Source organism: Pristiophorus japonicus, chromosome 10 (genome assembly GCF_044704955.1).
Source record: "Pristiophorus japonicus isolate sPriJap1 chromosome 10, sPriJap1.hap1, whole genome shotgun sequence".
NCBI lineage: Eukaryota > Metazoa > Chordata > Chondrichthyes > Pristiophoridae > Pristiophorus > Pristiophorus japonicus.
Window position 1 is genome coordinate 224,024,004 of NC_091986.1, and position 26,263 is coordinate 224,050,266.

Here is a 26,263-nt window from a genome sequence, read left to right on the forward strand (position 1 = left end):
TAATACACTCCAGGAAATCCTCCTCCACCGTATTGCTATCAGTTTGGTTAGCCCAATCTATATGTAGATTGAAGTCGCCCATGATAACTGTTGTATCTTTATTGCACGCATCTCTAATTTCTTGTTTGATGCTGTCCCCAACCTCACTACTACTGTTTGGTGGTCTATACACAACACCCACTAGCATTTTCTGCCCTTTGGTATTCCGCAGCTCCACCCATACCGATTCCACATCATCCAGGCTAATGTCCCTCCTTACTGTAGTATTAATTTCCTCTTTAATCAGCAACGCTACCCCACCTCCTTTTCCTTTCTGTCTATCCTTCCTGAATGTTGAATACCCCTGGATGTTGAGTTCCCAGCCTTGGTCACCCTGGAGCCATGTCTCCTTAATCCCAATTATATCATATTCATTAATAGCTGCCTGCGCAGTTAATCCATCCACCTTGTTATGAATACTCCTCGCATTGAGACACTCAGCCTTCAGGCTTGTCTTTTTAACACTTTATCGATCTACTCTGTCCAGACCCCTCATGATTTTGAACACCTCGATCAAATCTCCTCTCAACCTTCTCTGCTCCAAGGGGAACAACCTCAGCTTCTCCAGTCTATCCACGTCACTGAAGTCCATCTTCCCTGGAACCATTCTCGTAAATCTTTTCTGCTCCCTCTCTAAGACCTTCACATCCTGCCTAAAGTGTGGTGCCCAGAATTGGACACCAGTTGGGGCGGAACCAGTGTTTTTACAGGTTCATCATAACTTCCTTATGTTAACATTAACTCACCGCAGACCTGGCCTGCTGAGCATCTCCAACATTTTCTGGTTTTATTTGGGATTTAATAATATTAGTACCATTTGTGTTTCAGACCCGATCTGGAATCGGAACTCCTTTGAGACGGATGCAGACCTGCCTGCTGGCTGGATGAGGGTACGCGACACCTCGGGGACCTATTACTGGCACATTCCCACGGGGACGACTCAATGGGAGCCACCGCCCCCCGCCTGTGACCAGGAGGAGAGCTCCCGGAAACCCTCGGCCATGTCACAGTGCACCACCCCCTCAGAGGAGCAGCAGGTAAATGCAGCAGGTGGAAAGGTTAGGGGCCAAGGACATCGGCCTGGGGTGTCCGAGGGGACATCCCAGAGGGATCTTCATGGGATGGAGGAAGGAAGCTGAGAATAAGGCTTCAAAAACATGAGGGGGACATGGGGAGAAGGTGGGTGGGTGGGATTGGGGGATATAGGGAGAAGGGGGGTGGGTGGGGTTAGGGGGTTCGGGGAGAAGGTGAGTGGTGGGGTTAGGGGGATATGGGGAGAAGGTGGGTGGGGTTAGGGGGATATGGGGAGAAGGTGGGTGGGGTTAGGGGGATATGGGGAGAAGGTGGGTGGGTGGGATTGGGGGCTATGGGGAGAAGGTGAGTGGGTGGGGTTAGGGAGATCGTGGAGAAGGTGGGTGAGGTTGGGAATATGGGGGGTGGGTGGGTGGTTAAAACTTTTAAGACTAGCTGTGAGAATAAATTAATTTTTCCCTCCGCCTTCTCTCCGTGTGTCTGTATTGGCCCTGCCCTGTCTCACCCCTCCCTCCCCTTGCCCTCTGACCCTTGCGGTTTCCTTTAGCTGACCTGGACTGGTGTGGCTGTGAGTGAGAAGGGCGATGATATCGACGTTTGGAAGGTAACTCTTTTATTTATTTGAAATGTGTCAAACCTTTTCCTTTTGTAGTTTGCAAGTTGATGGTAGAAATTAATTTTCAGAAGAAAATAGAGTTGAGGTGCAAATTGGCCAGGATGGAATTGAATGGTGGGACGAGTCCAAGTGGCTGAATGTCCTCCTGTTTCTAGGCAGGTTGTGAAGAGAATCCAAGGTATGTTGGAGCAATGGAGCTCCTCACACAGGTGCAGACTGGGCGATGCCCCAACTCCCCCGCAGATTTATTGGGATGGGTTGTGCCCACCTCTGCACGCGGTTCTCCCAATCCCCGAATTACCCATGGGGGTGGGATTGGGGTCGGAGCACGGGCACTGACCAGTGCTGAACTTCTGTCCCTCGGAGCAGTGAAGAGATTGTGCAAGGCACAGCTCCACACGGTGCTGAGCGGTCTGCACCCATCTTGCAAGTCCTGCTCGGCGCTCCTGCTACAAGCGGCTCTGGCCAAATCAACACACTCGGGGGCAGGATAAGGAAGACCAGCAGTCACACAGCACATTTCACAACCTCTGGACCTCCCAAAGCACGTTCCAGCTTTACTTTATCAAGGGCAGTCACTGTTATAACGTAGGAAACCTGGCAGCCAAACTGTGCTCAGCAAGGCGTGAAAAATCCCACGGCACTATTGGGAAGAAGAGCAGGGAAGTTATCCCCAGCGTTCTGGACAATATCTATCCCTCAATCAACATCACAAACAGATTGTCGAGTCATTATCACATTGCTGTGTGTGGGAGCTTGCTGTGCGTAAATTGGCTGCTGCGTTTCCCACATTACAACAGTGACTGAACTTCAAAAAGTACTTCATTGACTGTAAAGCGCTTTGGGATGTCCGGTGGTCATGGATGTACTGTCAGCCTGATGGAACTCGCTGCCACAGGGAGGGGTTGAGGCGAATAGTATTGATGTATTTAAGGGGAAGTTGGATAAACACATGAGGGAGACAGGAATAGAAGGATATGGTGATGGGGTGAGATGGATGGGGCTGGTGTGGAGCATAATGGCCTGTTTCTGTGCTGTAAATACTGTGTCATTCAGGGCTCGAGTCCCTGGAGTGGTACTTGAACCCACAACCTGACTCTGAGGCGAGAGTGCTGCCCCCTGAGCCGCAGCGAACACCTAAAGGTGTGGCAACTCTGGGCAGGGGCTTCCCTCCACAGTGATCCAATGACTAAAACCCAGCTTAATAACTGTGGATGCAGGGGCTAATACTGGGCTGGCAGTATTGGCACAGTAATTATCTGTGTCTCCTGCTTGTGATGGAGAATCTAATGATCTGTATTCAATCTTCCTAATGGGCTGACAAGTAAATCTCAGGAGAAGTGCAGTAAGCAGGTCCCCACGGTGCAATAGCCAGCAAGGAAGGGGAGCTGGGCAAGACCGTTACCTCTTTACTGACTCTGTCTAATATTGCAATAATTATCGAGTGGTGCCGAGCGCCTGACACATGGGTCATCATTAGCAGGAATATATCACCGTTCCTTCATCGTCGCTGGGTCACAATCCTGGAACTCCCTCCCTAACAGCACTGTGGGAGCACCTTCACCACACGGACTGCAGCGGTTCAAGAAGGCGGCTCACCACCACCTTCTCAGGGGGCAGTTAGGGACGGGCAATAAATGCCGGCCTGGCCAGCGACACCCACATCCCGAGAGTGAATTTTAAAAAGGAAGTCCTCCCCCAGTAACACAACGGATTATAGGCACCAGGCCAAACCGAGTGGGATACAGCCCAGGCAACGAATATTTCCAGGAGAAGATACAGGGCTGTGGGGAGAGCGTGGGGCAGGGGGATTAGTTTGGGATTGATACTGGGCTATGGGGAGAGAGCGGGGCAGTGGGATTAGTTTGGGATTGACACTGGGCTATGGGGAGCGAGTGGGGCAGTGGGATTAGTTTGGGGATTGATACAGGGCTCTGGGGAGTGAGCGGGGCAGTGGGATTAGTTTGGGATTGATGCAGGGCTATGGGGAGAGAGCGGGGCATTGGGATTAGTTTGGGATTGATACAGTGCTATGGGGAGAGAGCTGGGCAGTGGGATTAGCTTGGGATTGATAGAGTGGGGTTGGGGATTTGATTAGTTGGATGGGTGGGGTTGGGGGATGTGGAGTGTAGGGTGAGGTTGAGAGAGATGGGTGGGATGGGTGTGGGGTTGGGGTTAATCTTTCAGAAAGGCAGTGAGTGTATTGGGACTGCCCTTTTTGCGCGATGTATCGTGATGCAAGCTTTCACACTCTGCTGTTATTGATGATTGGAACGTGTTTGGGAACGTGTGAAGGGCTGTGATGTACTTGTCCCTCAGGAAGTGCCGAGCACAGCTGAGATGTTGGACAGCAGTCTGAAGGAGTTTGAGGGGGCGACACTACGATACGCATCGCTGAATCTGGGGTGAGTGAGACTCCACCTCAGAGCTTCTGCTTAGTGCTGGGCGATCGGGCAGGTCAGCAGGCTAGAGGGATGGGCCTGTATCACTGCCATGGCCACCCTCCAACCATGTTCCCTTGTCCACCTCCAACTCCAACCCACCTTTGACCCCTGGCTCTGAGGCCTGCACTCCTGGTGCAAAACCTGTTTTGTCGTCAACACCAAATTTGACTGGACCACCTCGTGGTTCACTGAGGCTCCCTCACCACAGAGGCATGAACAACTCCAGATTCCTTTTCTATAGGCAAGCTACACTCTCAAACCTTCTATTCTCTCGCTCCTTCAACAATCATCTTTAACGTGGCTCCGGTTGGGGTGGAGTGTAGAATGTTTCAGTATAACGGGTGTCGCAGTTGTGTGAGGTGGACAGGTTGGGCTGGGTGCTCTTTGCCTTTCTGTCATTGTTCATCGTAACCTTCAGGGCTGCTGACCGAGGGCCGTGCGGCTCTTTGTCGGCCGGCACGGACACGATGGGCCGGAATGGCCTCCTCCTGTTCTGCAAATTTCTATGTTCCTACATTTAACACCAAGTTCATGAAGCTCATGTACCACGACCATCTGCACCACTGCATCCAGTGCCCGCCCCGCACCCCCCCCTCCCCCCATGGCTCACCACCTCCTCCACTGCCCGCCCCCCCACCCCCTCCACTGCCCACCCCCTCCACTGCCCACCCCCTCCACTGCCCACCCCCCCGCCCCCTCCACTGCCCGCCCCTGCCTCCTCCACTGCCCGCCCCCTCCACTGCCCGCACCCCCCACCCCCTCCACTGCCCCCTCCACTGCCCGCCCCCCGCCCCCTCCACTGCCCCCTCCACTGCCCGACCCCCCCGCCCCCTCCACTGCCCGCCCCCCACCTCCTCCACTGTCCGCCCCCCGCCTCCTCCACTGTCCGCCCCCCGCCTCCTCCACTGCCCGCCCCCCGCCTCCTCCACTGCCCGCCCCCCACCTCCTCCACTGCCCCCTCCACTGTCCGCCCCCCGACCCTCCACTGTCCGCCCCCCGCCTCCTCCACTGCCCGCCCCCCGCCTCCTCCACTGCCCGCCCCCTCCACTGCCCGCCCCCCCGCCCCCCCCCCACCCTCTCCACTACCCGCCCCCCCCACCCCCTCCACTGCCCACCCCCCCACCCCCTCCACTACCCGCCCCCCCCACCCCCTCCACTGCCCGCCCCCTCCACTGCCCGCCCCCCCACCCCCTCCACTACCCGCCCCCCCCCACCCCCTCCACTGCCCGCCCCCCCACCCCCTCCACTGCTCGCCCCCCCACCCCCTCCACTGCCCGCCCCCCCCCCACCCCCTCCACTGCCCGGGGAGCAGGTGGGATGGGGGACGGGTCGGGGTGTGAGCGTTGGTTGTTATTTTAGTGTTTAAAATCCATTTTAAGGCTAAGTTATTTCTCTCTCCCTCAGGGGTCAAGCGGACGGTGATAATTACAAAAAAATCCTCAATATTGATGATGAATCGAAGGTGAGAAAAGAAAGCTTTCCTTTCTGTTACATTCTTCAGATATTTCCGTATCTGAACTTCAGAAATCACACATCGGTCGGTTGTTCCATCTGTTTCGTTCTCACTTTTCCTGACGCTCACTGTGGGTCAAGTTCCACAGGCACCGGCTCTCCCATTAAACACTGTCCCAGCACACACTCCCGGGGCAGGTACAGGGGGTTAGATACAGAGTAAAGCTCTCTCTACACTGTCCCATCAAACACTCCCAGGACAGGTACAGCACGGGGTTAGATACAGAGTAAAGCTCCCTCTACACTGTCCCATCAAACACTCCCAGGGCAGGTACAGGGGGTTAGATACAGAGTAAAGTTCCCTCTACACTGTCCCATCAAACACTCCCGGGGCAGGTACAGCACGGGGTTAGATACAGAGTAAAGCTCCCTCTGCACTGTCCCATCAAACACTCCCAGGGCAGGTACAGCACGGGGTGAGATACAGAGTAAAGCTCCCTCTACACTGTCCCATCAAACACTCCCAGGAGAGGTACAGGGGGTTAGATACAGAGTAAAGCTCCCTCTACACTGTCCCATCAAACACTCCCAGGAGAGGTACAGGGGGTTAGATACAGAGTAAAGCTCCCTCTACACTGTCCCATCAAACACTCCCAGGAGAGGTACAGGGGGTTAGATACAGAGTAAAGCTCCCTCTACACTGTCCCATCAAACACTCCCGGGGCAGGTACAGGGGGTTAGATACAGAGTAAAGCTCCCTCTATTCAGTCACCTCACCCCCACACTGTGCCAGTTTAGCACACTCCTATTTTTCACCCATCCCTGTATGGGACTGTGAATTGCTGCCACATTGGGCCAGTGTTATTTTGTGGGTCCATGCCCACTTGGAATATGTTGGCATGTTGCCCCAGACTGATTCACGGGCAGCTTCTTACAGGCAGAGGATTCCTCCCTGCCCCTCTGCCTCTCAGGAGACCATTCAGCCCCTGAAGGGTGTTCCTCCATTCAGTTAGATGGCGGCTAATCTGCATCTTAACTCCATTTCCCCAGCGTTGCTCCACATCCCTCGTACCCTGACCCAATAAATATCCATCGATCTCAGTCTGGAAAGCTCCAATTGCCCCCCAGCACCTCAGCGTTTGGGGGAGAGAGTTCCAGATTCCCAGCACCCTGTGTGTGAAGAAGTGCTCCCTGAACGGCCGGGCTCTAATTTTAAGGTCCTGCCCCTTGTTCTGGACTCCCCCCACCAGAGGGAACAGTTTCTCTCGATCCACCCGATCGAATCCTGTAATCATCGTAAACCCCTCGATCAGATCGTCCTCAATCTTCTACACTCGAGGGATACAGGCCCAGTCTGTGCAGCCTGCCCTCGGGATTTAACCCTTTCAGCCCCGGTATCAGTCTGGGAAACCTGCTCTACTCCCCCTCCGAGGGCCATATACCCTCCCCGAGGGGCGGGGCCCGGGACTGGACCCAGTGACTGCAGACGGGGTCTGACCCGAGCTCTGTACTGTCCCCCACCCTCCCTCCGTTTGTGTTCCAGCCCTCGACATTAAGGCCGACATTCCTTGGTGTCTTGAATGATTTTTTGTGAATGTGCACTAGCTCTGTTCCCCCGCGCCCTCCTTCCCCCCCCCCCCCGCGCCCTCCTTCCCCCCCCCCCGCGCCCTTCCCCCCCCCCCCCCGCGCCCTCCCCCCCCCCCCCCCCGCGCCCTCCTCCCCCCCCCCTGCGCCCTCCCCCTCCGCCCTCCCCGCGCCCTCCCCCTCCGTCCCCCCCGCGCCCTCCCTCCCTTCCCCCTCCCCCTCCCCCTCCCGCCCTCCCCCCCCCCCCCCCGCGCCCTCCCCCTCCGTCCCTTCCCCCTCCCCCTCCCTCCCTCCCCCCTCCCCCTCCCGCCCTCCCCCCCCCCCTCCCCCGCGCCCTCCCTCCCCCCCCGGCTCCCTCCCCCTCCCCCCCAGCGCGACCTCCCCCCTCCCGGGGTTGTGTGGAGCTGACCATGTCCCTGTGTCCGGCAGTGTTTTGCCGTGCGATCCCTCGGTTGGGTGGAGATGTTGGAGGAGGACCTGGCTCCGGGGAAGAGCAGCATTGCCGTCAACAACTGTATCCGCCAGCTGTCATACCACAAGACCAACCTGCACGATGGGGCCGGGACCTGGGGGGAGGTAGGTGCATCGCCACAGCTCGGGCCCCACTCTCAGCCTGACCTGTGAATTCCGGGGCTCGGGGTGGGGGGTCACGGCGGGGAGCGCGGGGGGTGGGTGGGTTGAGTCGCGGGGGTTTGGCACGGATTGCCCAGTGTCAGAGGTCGGTGTTGCGTGTGCTTGCTGCTGTGGTTTGGTCGATGTGCAGTGTGTGGGGGTAGTGTTTGCTCAGCCCCCGCCGGGCGTGTAACTTGGTGGAGAGTCGGTGTGCGTACAAACGGCGGGACATTCCGTGCTCACGATGTCTGCTGAAATGACCCGGAGGGAGGGTTGGGACCGCACAGTGTGTCGCCGGGTGTGGTACCAGGACCTCCCTGTGGGGAAGGGAGGTCACAGGTCAATCCCGGTCTGCCCCGAGTCCGCTGGTGCATGCACAGGGCGGTACTGGGGGGAGGGGCTACCGGGGGTAAGGAGGGGTGAAACCGCTCAGTCTCGGTTCCCACTGCTGATCACTATACAGTGTCCCTCGCTGGTGTGCGCGCGCCCGTGTGTCTGCCATTGGCTGAGGGCAGGATGGGGCTGGGCGGTGTTACCCTGCCCACACTCGCTTCACTTGTGTGAGGTGCTTGGAGGGCAGGCGGCCACCCTTAGACATGGAATATTTCCCACACTGTGCTGCACAGTGTGTGGGCTGTTCGACCACGGGAGAAATCACAGCCAGCTGTGAACCCACCCTCGCCCTGATTTACCACCTTCATCGCACCTTCTCTCAATGGAGATGCTGAGTTCAGTAACGGTGCAGTCCCGCCCAGTTTGACATTGGACCTTGCTGGCTCCGTATCACACACCCTCTCTGTTGGCCGCAAGGTAACAGTATCACACTCCCGGCAGTGGAATGGTGCTGGCTCGGGGTGGTGTCTGTCAGGCTCTGCCCCTGACACAGGCACAGGGTCTGCCGTCCCTGAGGGAGACCACCTGCCCCCTCGAACACGGGACCCACTGACTGTAGCCGGTGTACAGGGAGGGCCCAGGCCTTGGCTCAGGCAGTGAGGACGTGTCTGAAGGTAGCCGGTGTAAGGGAGGGCCCAAGGCCTGGGCTCAGGCAGTGAGGAGTGTCTGAAGGTAGGCACTGTACGAGGAGGCCCAAGGCCTTAGCTCGGGCAGTAAGGACATGACTGAAGGTAGCTGGTGTACGAGGAGGCCCAAGGCCTGGTCTCGGGCAGTGAGGAGTGTCTGAAGGTAGCCGGTGTAAGGGAGGGCCCAAGGCCTGGTCTCGGGCAGTGAGGAGTGTCTGAAGGTAGCCGGTGTAAGGGAGGGCCCAAGGCCTGGGCTCGGGCAGTGAGGAGTGTCTGAAGGTAGCTGGTGTAGGGAGGGCCCAAGGCCTGGGCTCGGGCAGTGAGGAGTGTCTGAAGGTAGGCAGTGTACGAGGAGGCCCAAGGCCTTAGCTCGGGCAGTAAGGACATGACTGAAGGTAGCTGGTGTACGAGGAGGCCCAAGGCCTGGGCTCGGGCAGTGAGGAGTGTCTGAAGGTAGCTGGTGTAAGGGAGGGCCCAAGGCCTGGTCTCGGGCAGTGAGGAGTGTCTGAAGGTAGCTGGTGTAAGGGAGGGCCCAAGGCCTGGTCTCGGGCAGTGAGGAGTGTCTGAAGGTAGCCGGTGTAAGGGAGGGTGATGGTGTCGCTCGTTAACCTGCCGCTCTGATTTACGATGGATCGCTCAGTGACGTTTGCTGTCTTAGTGCCTGTAACTTGTGGGTGATGCTTTGCGTTGCCGTGGCAGGGATAACCTTGTCCTCTGTTCCGTGCTCCTGCTCTCACTCCCTCTATATGGTGGCTTGGCCCAGTGGTGGCCCAAAGGTTGGGATTCTAGCCCCACTGACACAGTACGTTGCTGCAGTGATTGTTACTGGACAAATAATCCCACCAGGCCAGAGTCCATGTTGGAAAAAAAATCTGGTCTCTGTAAAAGTGACCCTGAAATGTTGGATTGTTATAAAACCCAACTGGTTCACTGATGCCCTTTAGGGAAGGAAACCGGCCGTCCTTACCCGCTCGCGGCCTACATGTGACTCCAGTCCCACACCAACATGATTTATTCCTAACTGCCCCCTGAAGTGGCCCCTCCGTTGTATCAAACGTGCTCGCCACCGTCTTCTCGGGACAACTTGAGATAGTCAATAAATGTCGGCCTTGCCAGCGACGCCCACATCCCGAGAATGACTCTCGCAACTTCACAAATTGTACTGAGGGAGTGCTGCACTGTCGGAGGGACAGTACTGAGGGAGTGCTGCACTGTCGGAGGGGCAGTACTGAGGGAGTGCTGCACTGTCAGAGGGGCAGTACTGAGGGAGTGCTGCACTGTCGGAGGGACAGTACTGAGGGAGCACTGCACTGTCGGAGGGACAGTACTGAGGGAGTGCTGCACTGTCGGAGGGACAGTACTGAGGGAGTGCTGCACTGTCGGAGGGGCAGTACTGAGGGAGCGCTGCACTGTCGGAGGGACAGTACTGAGGGAGTGCTGCACTGTCGGAGGGACAGTACTGAGGGAGTGCTGCACTGTCGGAGGGACAGTACTGAGGGAGTGCTGCACTGTCGGAGGGACAGTACTGAGGGAGTGCTGCACTGTCGGAGGGGCAGTACTGAGGGAGTGCTGCACTGTCGGAGCGGCAGTACTGAGGGAGTGCTGCATTGTCGGAGGGACAGTACTGAGGGAGTGCTGCACTGTCGGAGGGACAGTACTGCGGGAGTGCTGCACTGTCGGAGGGACAGTACTGAGGGAGTGCTGCACTGTCGGAGGGGCAGTACTGAGGGAGTGCTGCACTGTCGGAGGGCCAGTACTGAGGGAGTGCTGCACTGTCGGAGGGGCAGTACTGAGGGACTGCTGCACTGTCGGAGGGGCAGTACTGAGGGAGTGCTGCACTGTCGGAGGGGCAGTACTGAGGGAGTGCTGCACTGTCGGAGGGACAGTACTGAGGGAGTGCTGCACTGTCGGAGGGACAGTACTGCGGGAGTGCTGCACTGTCGGAGGGACAGTACTGAGGGAGTGCTGCACTGTCGGAGGGACAGTACTGAGGGAGTGCTGCACTGTCGGAGGGACAGTACTGAGGGAGTGCTGCACTGTCGGAGGGGCAGTACTGAGGGACTGCTGCACTGTCGGAGGGGCAGTACTGAGGGACTGCTGCACTGTCGGAGGGGCAGTACTGAGGGAGTGCCGCACTGTCGGAGGGGCAGTACTGAGAGAGTGCCGCACTGTCGGAGGGGTGGTACTGAGGGAGTGCCGCACTGTCGGAGGGGCAGTACTGAGGGAGCGCCGCACTTTCGGAGGGGCAGTACTGAGGGAGCGGCGCACTGTCGGAGGGGCAGTACTGAGGGAGTGCAGCATGTCGGAGGGGCAGTACTGAGGGAGCGGCGCACTGTCGGAGGGGCAGTACTGAGGGAGTGCAGCATGTCGGAGGGGCAGTACTGAGGGAGAGCCGCACTGTCGGAGGGGCAATACTGAGGGAGTGCAGCATGTCGGAGGGGCAGTACTGAGGGAGCGCCGCACTGTCGGAGGGGCAGTACTGAGGGAGTGCCGCACTTTCGGAGATACTGCCCCTGAATAAGACTTTAAACCGGGAATCTGTCTATTCAGGTGGGCGTTGAGGATCCCACGCGCTATTGGAAAAGTAGAGTGTTCTCCTGGTGTCACGGCAAACATACCTCCCTCACTTAAATACCGATTACATGATCACCTCTCTCTCTGCTGTTTGTGGGATCTTGCTGTGTGGATAAAGGCGACTGCACCTGGAAGGGTTTGGCTGTGAAATACATTGTGCCGTGTGCGTGATGTGATACGACGTGTTTACAATGTGTCTCTGCTCCCCAGGGTAAGGACATGTTGCTGCTGCTGGAGAACGACACCCTGAGCCTGATCGACCCGTTGGGCCAGACTATGTTGCACACACAACCCATCGTCAGCATCCGGGTCTGGGGTGTCGGGCGTGACAACGGCCGGTATGTAAACTGCCCCGCACGGTCTCGCTGACCGTCTCACGCTGTGTAACCCGGGCCTCCCTCACTGACCGTCTCACGCTGTGTAACCCGGGCCTCACTCACTGACTGACCCGTGTAACCCAGGCCCCCCTCACTGACTGACCCGTGTAACCCAGGCCTCCCTCACTGACTGACCCGTGTAACCCGGGCCTCACTCACTGACTGACCCGTGTAACCCAGGCCCCCCTCACTGACTGACCCGTGTAACCCAGGCCCCCCTCACTGACTGACCCGTGTAACCCAGGCCCCCCTCACTGACTGACCCGTGTAACCCGGGCCCTCCTCACTGACTGACCCGTGTAACCCGGGCCTCCCTCACTGACTGACCCGTGTAACCCGGGCCTCCCTCACTGACTGACCCGTGTAACCCGGACCTCCCTCACTGACTGACCCGTGTAACCCGGGCCCCCCTCACTGACTGACCCGTGTAACCCGGGCCCCCCTCACTGACTGACCCGTGTAACCCGGGCCCCCCTCACTGACCGTCTCACGCTGTGTAACCCGGGCCCCCCTCACTGACTGACCCGTGTAACCCGGGCCCCCCTCACTGACTGACCCGTGTAACCCAGGCCCCCCTCACTGACTGCCTCGCGCTGTGTAACCCGGGCCCCCCTCACTGACTGACCCGTGTAACCCAGGCCCCCCTCACTGACTGACCCGTGTAACCCAGGCCCCACTCACTGACTGACCCGTGTAACCCGGGCCCTCCTCACTGACTGACCCGTGTAACCCAGGCCCCCCTCACTGACTGACCCGTGTAACCCAGGCCCTCCTCACTGACTGACCCGTGTAACCCGGGCCCCCCTCACTGACTGACCCGTGTAACCCAGGCCCCCCTCACTGACTGACCCGTGTAACCCAGGCCCCCCTCACTGACTGACCCGTGTAACCCAGGCCCCCCTCACTGACTGCCTCGCGCTGTGTAACCCGGGCCCCCCTCACTGACTGACCCGTGTAACCCAGGCCCCCCTCACTGACTGACCCGTGTAACCCAGGACCCCCTCACTGACTGACCCGTGTAACCCAGGCCTCACTCACTGACTGACCCGTGTAACCCAGGCCTCCCTCACTGACTGACCCGTGTAACCCAGGCCCCCCTCACTGACTGACCCGTGTAACCCGGGCCTCACTCACTGACTGACCCATGTAACCCAGGCCTCACTCACTGACTGACCCGTGTAACCCAGGCCCCCCTCACTGACTGACCCGTGTAACCCAGGCCCCCCTCACTGACTGACCCGTGTAACCCAGGCCCCCCTCACTGACTGACCCGTGTAACCCAGGCCTCACTCACTGACTGACCCGTGTAACCCAGGCCCCCCTCACTGACTGACCCGTGTAACCCGGGCACCCCTCACTGACTGACCCGTGTAACCCGGGCCCCCCTCACTGACTGACCCGTGTAACCCAGGCCCCCCTCACTGACCCATTTAACCCGGGCCCCCCTCACTGACTAACCCGTGTAACCCAGGCCCCCCTCACTGACTGACCCGTGTAACCCAGGCCCCCCTCACTGACTGACCCGTGTAACCCAGGCCTCCCTCACTGACTGACCCGTGTAACCCGGACCTCACTCACTGACTGACCCGTGTAACCCAGGCCCCCCTCACTGACTGACCCGTGTAACCCAGGCCCCCCTCACTGACTGACCCGTGTAACCCAGGCCCCCCTCACTGACTGACCCGTGTAACCCAGGCCCCCCTCACTGACTGACCCGTGTAACCCGGACCTCACTCACTGACTGACCCGTGTAACCCAGGCCCCCCTCACTGACTGACCCGTGTAACCCGGACCTCACTCACTGACTGACCCGTGTAACACAGGCCCCCCTCACTGACTGACCCGTGTAACCCAGGCCTCCCTCACTGACTGACCCGTGTAACCCAGGCCTCCCTCCCTCACTGACTGAGCGGCTGCTCAGCGAGGTCCACCTGCAGCCTCTGCCGGTGCTGCCATTGAGGGGGCAGCAGCTCGGACTGGCCTCAAAGTCAGGAAAGGTCATCCAGGATTGCTGCTCTGACCTCTGCCCCGTGTGGTGCGAGTGGGCTGCAGCTCTCCTGTGTTTACACCGCCCGCCCCGTGCGATCCCTGGACTCAGGGTTACACAACGAGGCCTGGGATTCCCGGCAGGTCTCCCCACGCTGCCTCACCCCTGACACGCCGGTAACTGACACTGTCTCGGTCCCCAGACCCTGCTGTCGACACACCCTCCCTGCATGACCCCTGGGGGTGAGGGGGGAATTTCAGGAGCGTTGCACACCTCGCAGATACTACGCGGGGTACGAGCTGTTTCGGTGGGAATCCGTCGGGACTTGATGCAGCACCGTTGAAACAAACACGGTGGAGATGCACAATCGGCGAGCTCACAAACTCCAGTGACTCACGAGGGCAGTGGCTCCGACTCCAGGGAACCCTGTGCGAGGGACATGCACTGCTCGTCCCAGAGCCCCATACATCCACTGAAACAAATCACATCGAGCTGAGAGAAGTGGTCACGGGAGGGCAGCGCTAGGGTACAGATATCTCCCTGAGGGAGAGGGGACTGAGAGACACCAGTCAGTGTACAGATATCTCCCTGAGAGGGGACTGAGAGACACCAGTCAGTGTACAGATATCGCCCTGAGAGGGGACTGAGAAACCAGTCAGTGTACAGATATCGCCCCGAGAGAGGGGACTGAGACACCAGTCAGTGTACAGATATCTCCCTGAGGGAGAGGGACTGAGAGACACCAGTCAGTGTACAGATATCTCCCTGAGGGAGAGGGACTGAGACACCAGTCTGTACAGATATCTCCCTGAGGGTGACGGGATTGAGAGACACCAGTCAGTGTACAGATATCTCCCTGAGGGAGAGGGGACTGAGAGACACCAGTCAGTGTACAGATATCTCCCTGAGATGGGACTGAGACACCAGTCTGTACAGATATCTACCTGAGTGAGGGACTGAGACACCAGTCAGTGTACAGATATCTCCCTGAGGGAGAGGGGACTGAGAGACACCAGTCAGTGTACAGATATCTCCGTGAGGGAGAGGAACTGAGAGACACCAGTCAGTGTACAGATATCTCCCTGAGGGAGAGGGGACTGAGAGACACCAGTCAGTGTACAGATATCTCCCTGAGGGAGAGGAACTGAGAGACACCAGTCAGTGTACAGATATCTCCCTGAGGGAGAGGGACTGAGAGACACCAGTCAGTGTATAGATATCGCCCTGAGAGAGGGGACTGAGACACCAGTCAGTGTACAGATATCTCCCTGAGAGGGGACTGAGACACCAGTCAGTATACAGATATCTCCCTGAGGGAGAGGGGACTGTGAGACACCAGTCAGTGTACAGATATCTCCCTGAGAGGGGACTGAGACACCAGTCAGTGTACAGATATCTCCCTGAGGGAAAGGGACTGAGAGACACCAGTCAGTGTACAGATATCTCCCTGAGGGAGAGGGGACTGAGAGACAACAGTCAGTGTACAGATATGTCCCTGAGGGAGAGGGACTGAGACACCAGTCAGTGTACAGATATATCCCTGAGGGAGGGAGGGGGACTGAGAGACATCAGTCAGTGCACAGATATCTCCCTGAGGGAGAGGGACTGAGAGACACCAGTCAGTATGCAGATATCTCCCTGAGAGGGGACTGAGACACCAGTCAGTGTACAGATATCTCCCTGAGAGGGGACTGAGAGACACCAGTCAGTGTACAGATATCTCCCTGAGGGAGAGGGACTGAGACACCTGTCTGTACAGATATCTCCCTGAGGGTGAGGGGATTGAGAGACACCAGTCAGTGTACAGATATCTCCCTGAGGGAGGGAGGGGGACTGAGACACCAGTCAGTGTACAGATATCTCCCTGAGAGGGGACTGGAAGACGCCAGTCAGTGTACAGATATCTGCCTGCGAGACACCAGTCAGTGTACAGATAACCCCCTGAGGGACAGACTAAGGCCCCAGGGTATACAGATATCTCCGAGGCTGGGAATGTCGATCTTGTACGGTGTGCAGGTTGCGTTTTGCGTGGTGTAACGATGTGATTTTTCTCTCCTCTGGCTGTGCGGGCTATGCTGCAGGGAGAGGTACAGTATTGAAGCCTCCATCTCTCGCATCCTTCACACTCCATGGTGTCATCTTCCAATCTGTGTGAACACATTTTTCACAAAACTAGTCTCCTGATATAGAATCTGCTGTGTTTGTATCCCAGTTACTCCCTGTCCATGATCCATTACATTTCATTCATCTCCGTCTCGTCTGTGAGTTCTCCTTGGGTATGTGTAGATCGGACACAAGCTGTGACCCCCGATAGCTATACCCTCTCGAACCCTGCCCGCCCCTCACAATGTCTCGGTCTGTCTTCTCGCTCCGTACAAGCTTGTTATTTTTGCTTGTTTCAATGGCTTAGCTTTGTGTCAGCTGTGTCTCAGTGGGCAGCACCCTCGCCTCGGAGTCAGAAGGTCGTGGGTTCAAGTCCCACCGAGGGACTTAAGCACACAATCCAGGCTGACACTCCAGTACAGTGCTGAGGGAGCGCCGCACTGTCTTCTGGTTGAGACGTTAAAGTTAGGCCCCATCTGCCCTCTTAGATAGATGTAAAAGATCCCATGGCACTATTTCAAAGAAGAGAGGAGAGTTCTCCCTGGGGCAAATATTTATCCCACACTCAGCATCACCAAAAACAGATTATCGGGACATTATCACATTGCTGTGTGTGGGAGCTTGCTGTGCGCAAGTTGGCTGCCGCGTTTCCCACAGTACAACAGTGACTATACTTCAATAAATACTTCATTGGCTGTAAATGCTTTGGGATGTCCTGAGGCTGTGAAAGGCGCTACGTAAATGCAAGTCTTTCCTTTATCCCCAAATGTCCTTAAATCATAAAATGATTAAAGAATCACAGAATGGTTACCACACAGCAGGAGGCCATTCGGCCCATCGAGCCCGTGCTGGCTCTCTGCAGGAGCACCTCAGTCCATCCCACTCCCCCGCCCTTTCCCCGGGGCCCTGCAATTCTTTTTCCTGCAGGTACTTATCCAACTCCCGTTTGAAAGCCACGATTGAGTCTGCCTCCCCCACCCTCTCAGGCCGTGCATTCCAGATCCTAACCACTCGCTGCGGAATGTTTGTCCTCATGTCCCCTTTGGTTCTTCTGTCAATCGCCTTAAATCTGTGTCCTCTGGTTCCCGAACCTTCCCCAATGGGAACAGTTTCTCTCGACCTCTGTCCAGACCCCTCATGATTTTGAACACCTCGATCAAATCTCCTCTCAACCTTCGCTGCTCCAAGGAGAACAACCCCGGCTTCTCCAGTCTATCCACGTCACTGAAGTCCCTCATCCCTGGAACCATTCTCGGAAATCTTTTCTGCTCCCTCTCTAAGGCCTTCACATCCTTCCTAAAGTGTGGTGCCCAGAATTGGACACAATACTCCAGTTGAGACCGAACCAGTGTTTTATACAGGTTCTTCATAACTTCCTTGCTTTTGTACTCTATGCCTCTATTTATGAAGCCCAGGATCCCGTAAGCTGTTTAACCGTTTTCTCAACCTGCCCTGCCACCTTCAGTGATTTGTGCCCATATACCCCCAGATCTCTCTGTTCATGCATCACCTTTAGAATTGCACCCTTTAGTTTATCCGCACTAAAATGTATCACTTTGCACTTTTCTGCGTTAAAATCCATTTGCCCCGTGCCCGCCCATCCCACCAGCCTGTCTGTGTCCTCCTGAAGTCTCTCACTACCCTCCTCACTGTTCACTATACTTCCAAGTTTTGTGTCATCTGCAGATTTTGAAATTGTGCCCTGTATACCCAAGTCCAAGTCATTAATATATATCAGGAAAAGCAGTGGTCCCAGTACCGACCCCTGAGGAACACCACTGTATACCTTCCTCCAGCCCGAGAAACAACTGTTCACCACTACTCTCTGTTTCCTGTCACTGAGACAATCCCGTATCCATGCTGCCACTGTCCCTTTTATTCCCTGGGCTTCAACTTTGCTGCCAAGCCGATTATGTGACACTTTGTCATAGAAAATAGGTGCAGGAGTAGGCCATTCGGCCCTTCGAGCCTGCACCACCATTCAATAAGATCATGGCTGATCATTCTCTCAGTACCCCTTTCCCACTTTCTCTCCATACCCCTTGATCCCTTTAGCCGTAAGGGCCACATCTAACTCCCTCTTGAATATATCCAATGAACTGGCCTCAACAACTTTCTGCGGAAAGGAATTCCACAGGTTAACAACACTCTGGGTGAAGAAGTTTCTCCTCATCTCAGTCCTAAATGGCTTACCCCTTATCCTAAGACTGTGGCTCCTGGTTCTGGACTTCCCCAACATCGGGAACATTCTTCCCGCATCTAACCTGGCCAGTCCTGTCAGAGTCTTATAAGTTTCTATGAGATCCCCTTTCATCCTTCTAAATTCCAGTGAATAAAGGCCCAGTTGATCCAGTCTCTCCTCATATGACAGTCCTGTCATCCCGGGAATCAGTCTGGTGAACCTTCGCTGCACTCCCTCAATAGCAAGAATGTCCTTCCTCAGATTAGGAGACCAAAACTGAACACAATATTCCAGGTGAAGCCTCACCAAGGCCCTGTACAACTGCAGTAACACCTCCCTGCTCCTATACTCAAATCCCCTAGCTATGAAGACCAGCATGCCATTTGCTTTCTTTACCGCCTGCTGTACCTGCATGCCAACTTTCAATGACTGATATACCATGACACCCAGGTCTCGTTGCACCGCCCCTTTTACTAATCTGTCACCATTTTTGTTTTTGCCACCAAAGTGGATAACCTCACAATTATCCACATTATCCATGCATTTGCCCATCACCTAACCTGTCCAAGTCACCCAGCAGCCTCTTAGCATCCTCCTCACAGCTCGTACCACTACCCAGCTTAGTGTCATCTGCAAACTTGGAGACATTACTTTCAATTCCTTCGTCTAAATCATTAATGTGCATTGTAAATAGCTAGGGTCCCAGCACTGAACCCTGCAGCACCCCACTAGTCATTGCCTGCCATTCTGAAACGAACCCATTTATTCCCACTCTTTGCTTCCTGTCTGCCAACCAGTTCTCTATCCACGTCAATACATTACCCCCAATATCCTGTGCCTTAATTTTGCACACTAATATATCCTGTGTGGGAACTTGTCAAAAGCCTTTTGAAAGTCCAAGTACACCACATCCACTGGTTCTACCTTATCCACATCCTCAAAAAAACTCTAGATTTGTCAAGCATGATTTCCCTTTCATAAATCCATGCTGACTTGGACCGATCCTGTCACTGCTTTCCAAATGCGCTGCTATTACATCTTTAATAATTGATTCCAACATTTTCCCCACTACCGATGTCAGGCTGACCAGTCTGGGGTTACATTAGCTACCCTCCAATCCATAAGAACTGAACCAGAGTCCATGGAATGTTGAAAAATGACCACCAATGCAGCCACTATTTCTAGGGCCACTTCCTTAAGTACTCTGGGATGCAGACTATCAGGCCCTGGGGATTTATTGGCTTTCAGTCCCTTCAATTTCCCTAACACCATTTCCTGACTAATAAGGATTTCTCTCAGTTTCTTCATCTCGCTAGACCCTCGGTCCCCTAGTATTTTCGGAAGGTTATTTGTGTCTTCCTTAGTGAAGACAGAACCAAAGTATTTGTTCAGTTAGTCTTCCATTTCCTTGTTGCCCATTATGAATTCACCTGATTCTGACTACAAGGGACCTACATTGGTCTTCACTAATCTTTTTCTCTTCACATATCTATAGAAGCTTTTGCAGTCAGTTTTTATGTTCCCTGCAAGCTTACTCTCGTACTCTATTTTCCCCCTCTTAATTAAACCCTTAGTCCTCCTCTGCTGAATTCTAAATTTCTCCCAGTCCTCAGGTTTGCTGCTTTTTCTGGCCAATTTATATGTCTCTTCCTTGGATTTAACACTTTCCCTAATTTCCCTTGTTAGCCACGGTTGAGCCACCTTCCCAGTTTTATTTTTACTCCAGACAGGGATGTACCATTGTTGAAGTTCATCCATGTGATATTTAAATGTCTGCCATTGCCTATCCACCGTAAACCCTTTAAGTATCATTCCCCGGTCTATCCTAGCCAATTCACGCCTCATACCATCGAAGTTACCTTTCCCCAAGTTCAGGACCCGAGTCTCTGAATTAACTGTGTCACTCTCCATCTTAATGAAGAATTCTACCATATTATGGTCACTCTTCCTCAAGGGGCCCTGCCCGATCAGATTGCTAATTAATCCTCTCTCGTTACACAACACCCAGTCTAGGAAGGCCAGCTCTCTAGTTGGTTACTCGACATATTGGTCCAGAAAAGCATCCTTTATACACTGCAGGAAATCCTCCTCCACCATATAGCTACCAGTTTGTTTAGCCCAACCTATACGCAGATTAAAGTCACCCATGATAACTGCTGTACCCTTATTGCACACGTCACTAATTTCCTGTTTCTAAAGCTCTCCCAATCCTCAGGCTTACAACTATTCTTTGCAATATTATAAGCCTCTTTTAATCTAATACCATCAACTTTAGTTAGCCATGGATGGATCATTTTTTCCATGGAGTTCTTATTTCTCAGTGGACTTTATATTCGTTGAGAATTTTGGAATATTTCTTTCAATGGTTTCTACTGCTAATCTACCGTCATACCTTTTTAATCTAATTTCCCAATCTACCTTCGCTACCTCGCCCCTCATACCTATGTAATTGGCTTTATTTAAGTTTGAGACTCTAGTTTCGAATTTAAGTATTTCACACTCAAACTCAATGTGAAATTATATCATATTATGATCACTCTGCCCCAGAGATTGCTAATTTACACAGTCCAAAGTAGCCGGTTCCCTGGTTGGTTCCATCACATATTGTTCTCGGAAACATTCCATGAACTTGTCCTCCAGACTGACTTTGCCAATTTGATTTGCCCAATCTATATAATTCACAGCACCCGCTCTTTCTTCAGCCTCAGTTATAACTTTATAAAGGCAAGTCTAGCTTTCTTTATTTTACTTCTTTCCAGTGAGGAGACGGTGTCTTCACATGTTGTCGTGTTTATTCGACACTGTAGCTGATTTCAGTCAGGTTACAAGTTGCGTCACGGTGATTTAGCTATCGTATGAGTTGCGAGGTAGTTTTAATTTATTTTGTGTTGTGTTTAGGGATTTTGCCTACGTCGCCAGGGACAAACTCACCCGGGTGCTCAAATGTCACGTGTTCCGCTGTGACACGCCAGCGAAGGCCATCGCCACCAGGTTGCACGAAGTCTGCTCCAAGGTAGTGTTCATCCCGCCCTCGGTCCCCATCCCGGCCCCTCCCCCCCCCCCCCCCCCCTCCACCCCCACAGTTCCTGGCCCCTGCTCCCGGTCCCCCCCCCCCTCCCCTGGTCCCGCCCCCCACTGACCCCTGCTGTATCTCCACAGATCATGGCTGACAGGAAAGACGCCAAGACTTCGATGAATGGACTCCTGTTCGACCATTCCAAGCTCGTCGATGTCCCGTTCCAAGGTATTGTCTCCGCCTGGCGTTGTGTTGTACCCCGCCCCCCGCGCCGTGACCCCCCCCTGCTGTATGGGGGGGCGTTTATTGGTTGTGTCAGTGACAGTGATGTGAATGTAAGCTGAGATTTCAGATACAGCTCCAGATACGGCAGTGTCGTGGGACTGGTGCTGGAGTAATCCAGGCGTCCTGACTTCACATCCCACCAGGGCCGTTTCAGAAATCAGTTTAAAAAATCTGGTGTCAGTAAAAGTGACCCCGAAATGTCGGGTTGTCGTAGAAACCCAACTGGTTCACTGATGTCCTTCAGGGAAGGAAACCTGCTGCCCTTATCCTGGCTGGGCCTACACGTGACTCCAGTCCCACACCATCATGATTGACTCCGAAGTGGCCCCTCCATTGTATCAAACCCGCTCCCAGCGGTCCACCCCATCTTCTCGATGCAACTGGGGATGGGCAAAAAATGCCGCATTCCGGGAATGGATTGTAAAATTGGAAGTCCATTGAAACAGTGAGCCAGGAAGTGTAAGATTTGTTTTCAATATATAACGAAGTTAGCTTTCTGAATTTTATGAAACTGTCAGTGAGTAATGTGCAATGTGTGCAAGAATTGGTACTCCCGCGGTGGGTCCGCTCGCTGGGCCAGTAAATCCCCCAGGGTGGGACAGCGACAGGGATTGTGTCGAGTGTTGTCGCGATGTGCCTGTTCTGTCGCTTCCGCCGCTGATTATTGCCTTTAGGGGAAGGCAGCAGTGTCTTAGTGACGGTGTCTTTGGATGGGCCTGGTACGAATGGCTCTAAATCTTCCTTTCTGTCTTGTCTTGTGTTCCCCGCCGATCCCATCTGCAGTGGAGTTCCCGGTCCCCAAGAATGAGTTGGTCCAGCGGTTCCAGGTGTTATACTTGGGAAACATCCCAGTGACCAAGCCTGTAGGTAAGAAAAGCGTTTAACAGCCCAAGTGTCGTCTTTCATCCCTAACCCTCATCACGGGTAGCTTAGCAAACAGAGTGGGGACTGGAGCAGGACTGTTTCTTCTTCCAACCCCTGTCTCCCCCAGCTCCTACCTCTCGCTCGATAACTCTCGCTGTTTAACTGTAACAAAACTCTGGTACTTTTGTCACTATCTGTCTCCCTGCTGTCTTCAGTGCTACCTTATTTCACCATGTGTGCTCCCCTGCCTGCACCTGGCAGTGAGTGCCCAGGGTCCTGGTGTGTCACGTGTTCGCATTCACGCCCTTTGTTCGCATTCGTTGTCCTGCAGCAGCCCCGCTCAGCCTGGGTATCAACTCGCCCCTTCCCACTCGTACACTTGAGCAGCTTCCCGCCTGCGGCGTCTCACAAGACGCACCCCGCTGCCGCTCCGTGTTCTCTCCTCCTGCTCTGCCTGTCACTGGGGTCAGAGAGCACAGCCCCCAGCTCACCCCCTGGTACTTCACCCAATCACCGGGGCACCATGTGAAGCCGACTCCCGCCCACCATCCTCTGCGCAGGGCTTGCTGGATTGTGATCAGGAGCACGACCCCTGGCAGATCTCCACCCCAGCCTAACCCGGGCAATGAGGCCAATTGGTGAGCACTTAGAGCGATATAACGGGGCGGAGGCATCATGCTACTCAAAATAATGGGAATGCCGTGGGTGGGATGGATTTGGCCCTGATCACGTGCCATGTGACACATTTGTGAAGATCAGACCCGTGCCGTTGCTGGGAAAGTGAGGGCCGAGATCATTCATGGATTGGCAGTCGGGGGAGGTGAATCGGGGATTGGCCACTCGGGTGGGAACTTTCATTCTCCACGTCTAGCAACAGTTTGCACCTGGATTTAGAGGAACTAATATCAAACCTTGCTGATGGCATCAATTTAGGGGGGGAGGGAAATGGAGGCGACTACAGGAAGGAGTGTGTTGGGGGATTGGGCAAATAGGTGGCAAATACAGTTCGATGAAAATAAATATGGGCGAAAGCAGAGAGAATGGAAGTGTAATCTAACGGTAAAATTATCTCACGCACACCTTTGAAAGCAAGATTGTACGTGGAATAAATCTTTATTTTAAAAGGTAAATGGGCTTGAGTTTGGGGGCACTGAATATAAACTCTCCCTGTTATAACAAGGGCTTTGCAGCCATGGGAAATGTGCATTCCCTAGGATGGTAGCCGGGATGGTGAGATGTGATATACCAGGTCTGTACGGACTGGAGAAGCGAAGGTTCGTTGGAATCCCTAATAGCAGGGTCCAAAATGGTGGAAGGGCTTGGAGTGAAAGATTGTTTCCACTGGTGGGGGATCAGTAACAAGGGGACATAAATGGGTTTTAGTACTGGGGGCATGCAGGGGGAGGAATACTTCATGAAAGAGCCATTGGGGAATGGTATCCATTACCCCAGAGGCCTATTGAGGCTGAGAGTCACAGTGTAGGGGGAGGGGGCTTAGATCAGTCATGGTTCATCAGTCATTGAAAGTTGGCATGCAGGTACAGCAGGCGGTGAAGAAGGCAAATGGCATGTTGGCCTTCATAGCGAGGGGATTTGAGTATAGGAGCAGGGAGGTCTTACTGCAGTTGTACAGGGCCTTAGTGAGGCCTCACCTGGAATATTGTGTTCAGTTTTGGTCTCCTAATCTGAGGAAGGACGTTCTTGCTATTGAGGGAGTGCAGCGAAGGTTCACCAGACTGATTCCTGGGATGGCTGGACTGACATACGAGGAGAAACTGGATCAACTGGGCCTTTATACGTTGGAGTTTAGAAGGATGAGAGGGAATCTCATAGAAACGTATAAGATTCTGACGGGACTGGACAGGTTAGATGAGGGAAGAATGTTCCCGATGTTGGGGAAGTCTAGAACCAGGGGACATAGTCTTAGGATAAGGGGTAGTTCATTTAGGACTGAGATGAGGAGAAACTTCTTCACTCAGAGAGTTGTTAACCTACGGAATTCCCTGCCGCAGAGAGTTGTTGAGGCCAGTTCATTGGATATATTCAAGAGGGAGTTAGATATGGCCCTTACGGCTAAAGAGATCAAGGGGTATGGAGATAAAGCAGGAAAGGGGTACTGAGGTGAATGATCAGCCTTGATCTTATTGAATGGCGGTGCAGGCTCGAAGGGCAAATGGACGGCCCTGGTGTGGAAACATAGAAAAGGCTAGCACTGGCGCAATGGGCTGAATAGCCTCCTGCGCTGGGCCTTTCAATGCTTCATGAAAATCGTGGCAGAGTGCAGGGGTCACACCTCCTGGTTACAGGGTGCAGGGGTCGTGCCGAGGCACCGCTCTAACACCCTGCTCATCACGGCTCTTACTGACGGTGACGACCTTCTGTGGCCCTGGGGACAGGGTGTTGTTGGCTGGGTGCGGTGTGAAACACTGTGTAGTCACTAGAGAACACAAGTCATGGGAACGAGACATTGTTTCCCGCCCTTCAACCCCGTGCTGCTCCTCCGTGCCACGCGCCCTCAATCCTCGAACGATGCAGCACAGGAGGAAGCCATTCGGCCCACCTCATCGATCCACCTCAGCTCATTCTCACCGGCTCCAGGTTAAACATCCCTGCCGTCCCGTCAGTCCGCTCACTGGTCGATGGCGCTAGTCCCGTCTCGTCATCATTCTCTCATCGCAGCCCACACAACTCGCAAAACTTCTCCCTCCCTCGCTCCCCCCTCCCTCGCTCCCCCCTCCCTCGCTCCCCCCTCCCTCGCTCCCCTCCCTCCCTCCCTCCCCCCTCCCTCGCTCCCCCCTCCCTCGCTCCCCCCTCCCTCGCTCCCCCCTCCCTCGCTCCCCCCTCCCTCGCTCCCCCCTCCCTCGCTCCCCCCCTCCCTCGCTCCCCCCTCCCTCGCTCCCCCCTCCCTCGCTCCCCCTTCCGTCGCTCCCCCCTCCCTCGCTCCCCCCTCCTCGCTCCCCCCTCCCTCGCCCCCCCCTCCCTCGCCCCCCCCCTCCCTCGCCCCCCCCTCCCTCGCCCCCCCCTCCCTCGCCCCCCCTCCCTCGCCCCCCTCCCTCGCTCCCCCTCCCTCGCTCCCCCTCCCTCGCTCCCCCTCCCTCGCTCCCCCCTCCCTCGCTCCCCCCTCCCTCGCTCCCCCCTCCCTCGCTCCCCCCTCCCTCGCTCCCCCCTCCCTCGCTCCCCCCTCCCTCGCTCCCCCCTCCCTCGCTCCCCCCTCCCTCGCTCCCCCCTCCCTCGCTCCCCCCTCCCTCGCTCCCCCCTCCCTCGCGCCCCCCTCCCTCGCGCCCCCCTCCCTCCCTCGCTCCCCCTCCCTCCTCCCCCCTCCCCCCTCCCTGCTCCCCCCTCCCTCCCTCCCCCCTCCCCCTCCCTCCTCCTCCCTCGCTCCCCCCTCCCTCGCTCCCCCTCCCTCGCTCCCCCCTCCCTCCCTCCCCCTCCCTCGCTCCCCCCTCCCTCCCTCCCCCCTCCCTCGCTCCACCCTCCCTCCCTCCCCCCTCCCTCCCTCCCCCCTCCCTCCCTCCCCCCTCCCTCGCTCCCCCCTCCCTCGCTCCCCCCTCCCTCGCTCCCCCCTCCCTCGCTCCCCCCTCCCTCGCTCCCCCTCCCTCGCTCCCCCCTCCCTCGCTCCCCCCTCCCTCGCTCCCCCCTCCCTCGCTCCCCCCTCCCTCGCTCCCCCCTCCCTCGCTCCCCCCTCCCTCGCTCCCCCCTCCCTCGCTCCCCCCTCCCTCGCTCCCCCTCCCTCGCTCCCCCCTCCCTCGCTCCCCCCTCCCTCGCTCCCCCCTCCCTCGCTCCCCCCTCCCTCGCTCCCCCCTCCCTCGCTCCCGCCTCCCTCGCTCCCCCCTCCCTCGCTCCCCCCTCCCTCGCTCCCCCCTCCCTCGCTTCCCCCCTCCCTCGCTCCCTCTCTCTCTCTCTCTCTCTCTCTCTCTCTCTCTCTCTCTCTCTCTCTCTCTGTTAAATGCAGCCAGTTTGCACCCAGCAAAATTCTGCATCGGTTAAACGGGCAATTAATTTTTGGGGGTAACTGAAACTCCCTTCAGTTTGTTTCCCCCTTGCTGCCCCCCTCGCTCCACGGCAGAGGAGTTGGGG

At 55.8% G+C, this 26,263-nt stretch overlaps 1 protein-coding gene across 2 annotated transcripts in view; it reads left to right on the forward strand.

The window, feature by feature from the left end:
• The window catches only part of LOC139274940 (amyloid beta precursor protein binding family B member 1-like), a 38,769-nt gene extending 16,182 nt beyond the window's left edge, over nt 1–22,587 (forward strand). The window contains exons 2-10 of one of the 2 annotated variants that reach the window (XM_070891686.1): nt 868–1,076; nt 1,619–1,675; nt 4,007–4,092; nt 5,536–5,593; nt 7,597–7,743; nt 11,583–11,710; nt 20,920–21,034; nt 21,181–21,265; nt 22,106–22,585. In XM_070891686.1, coding sequence (XP_070747787.1) covers nt 868–1,076; nt 1,619–1,675; nt 4,007–4,092; nt 5,536–5,593; nt 7,597–7,743; nt 11,583–11,710; nt 20,920–21,034; nt 21,181–21,265; nt 22,106–22,206 — 986 coding nt within the window. In that variant the 3' untranslated portion in view covers nt 22,207–22,585. Of the gene's footprint in view, nt 1–867; nt 1,077–1,618; nt 1,676–4,006; nt 4,093–5,535; nt 5,594–7,596; nt 7,744–11,582; nt 11,711–20,919; nt 21,035–21,180; nt 21,266–22,105 lie in introns of both variants that reach the window. The other variant, XM_070891687.1, reaches the window with a different exon arrangement.
• The last annotated feature ends 3,676 nt before the right edge of the window (nt 22,588–26,263 follow it).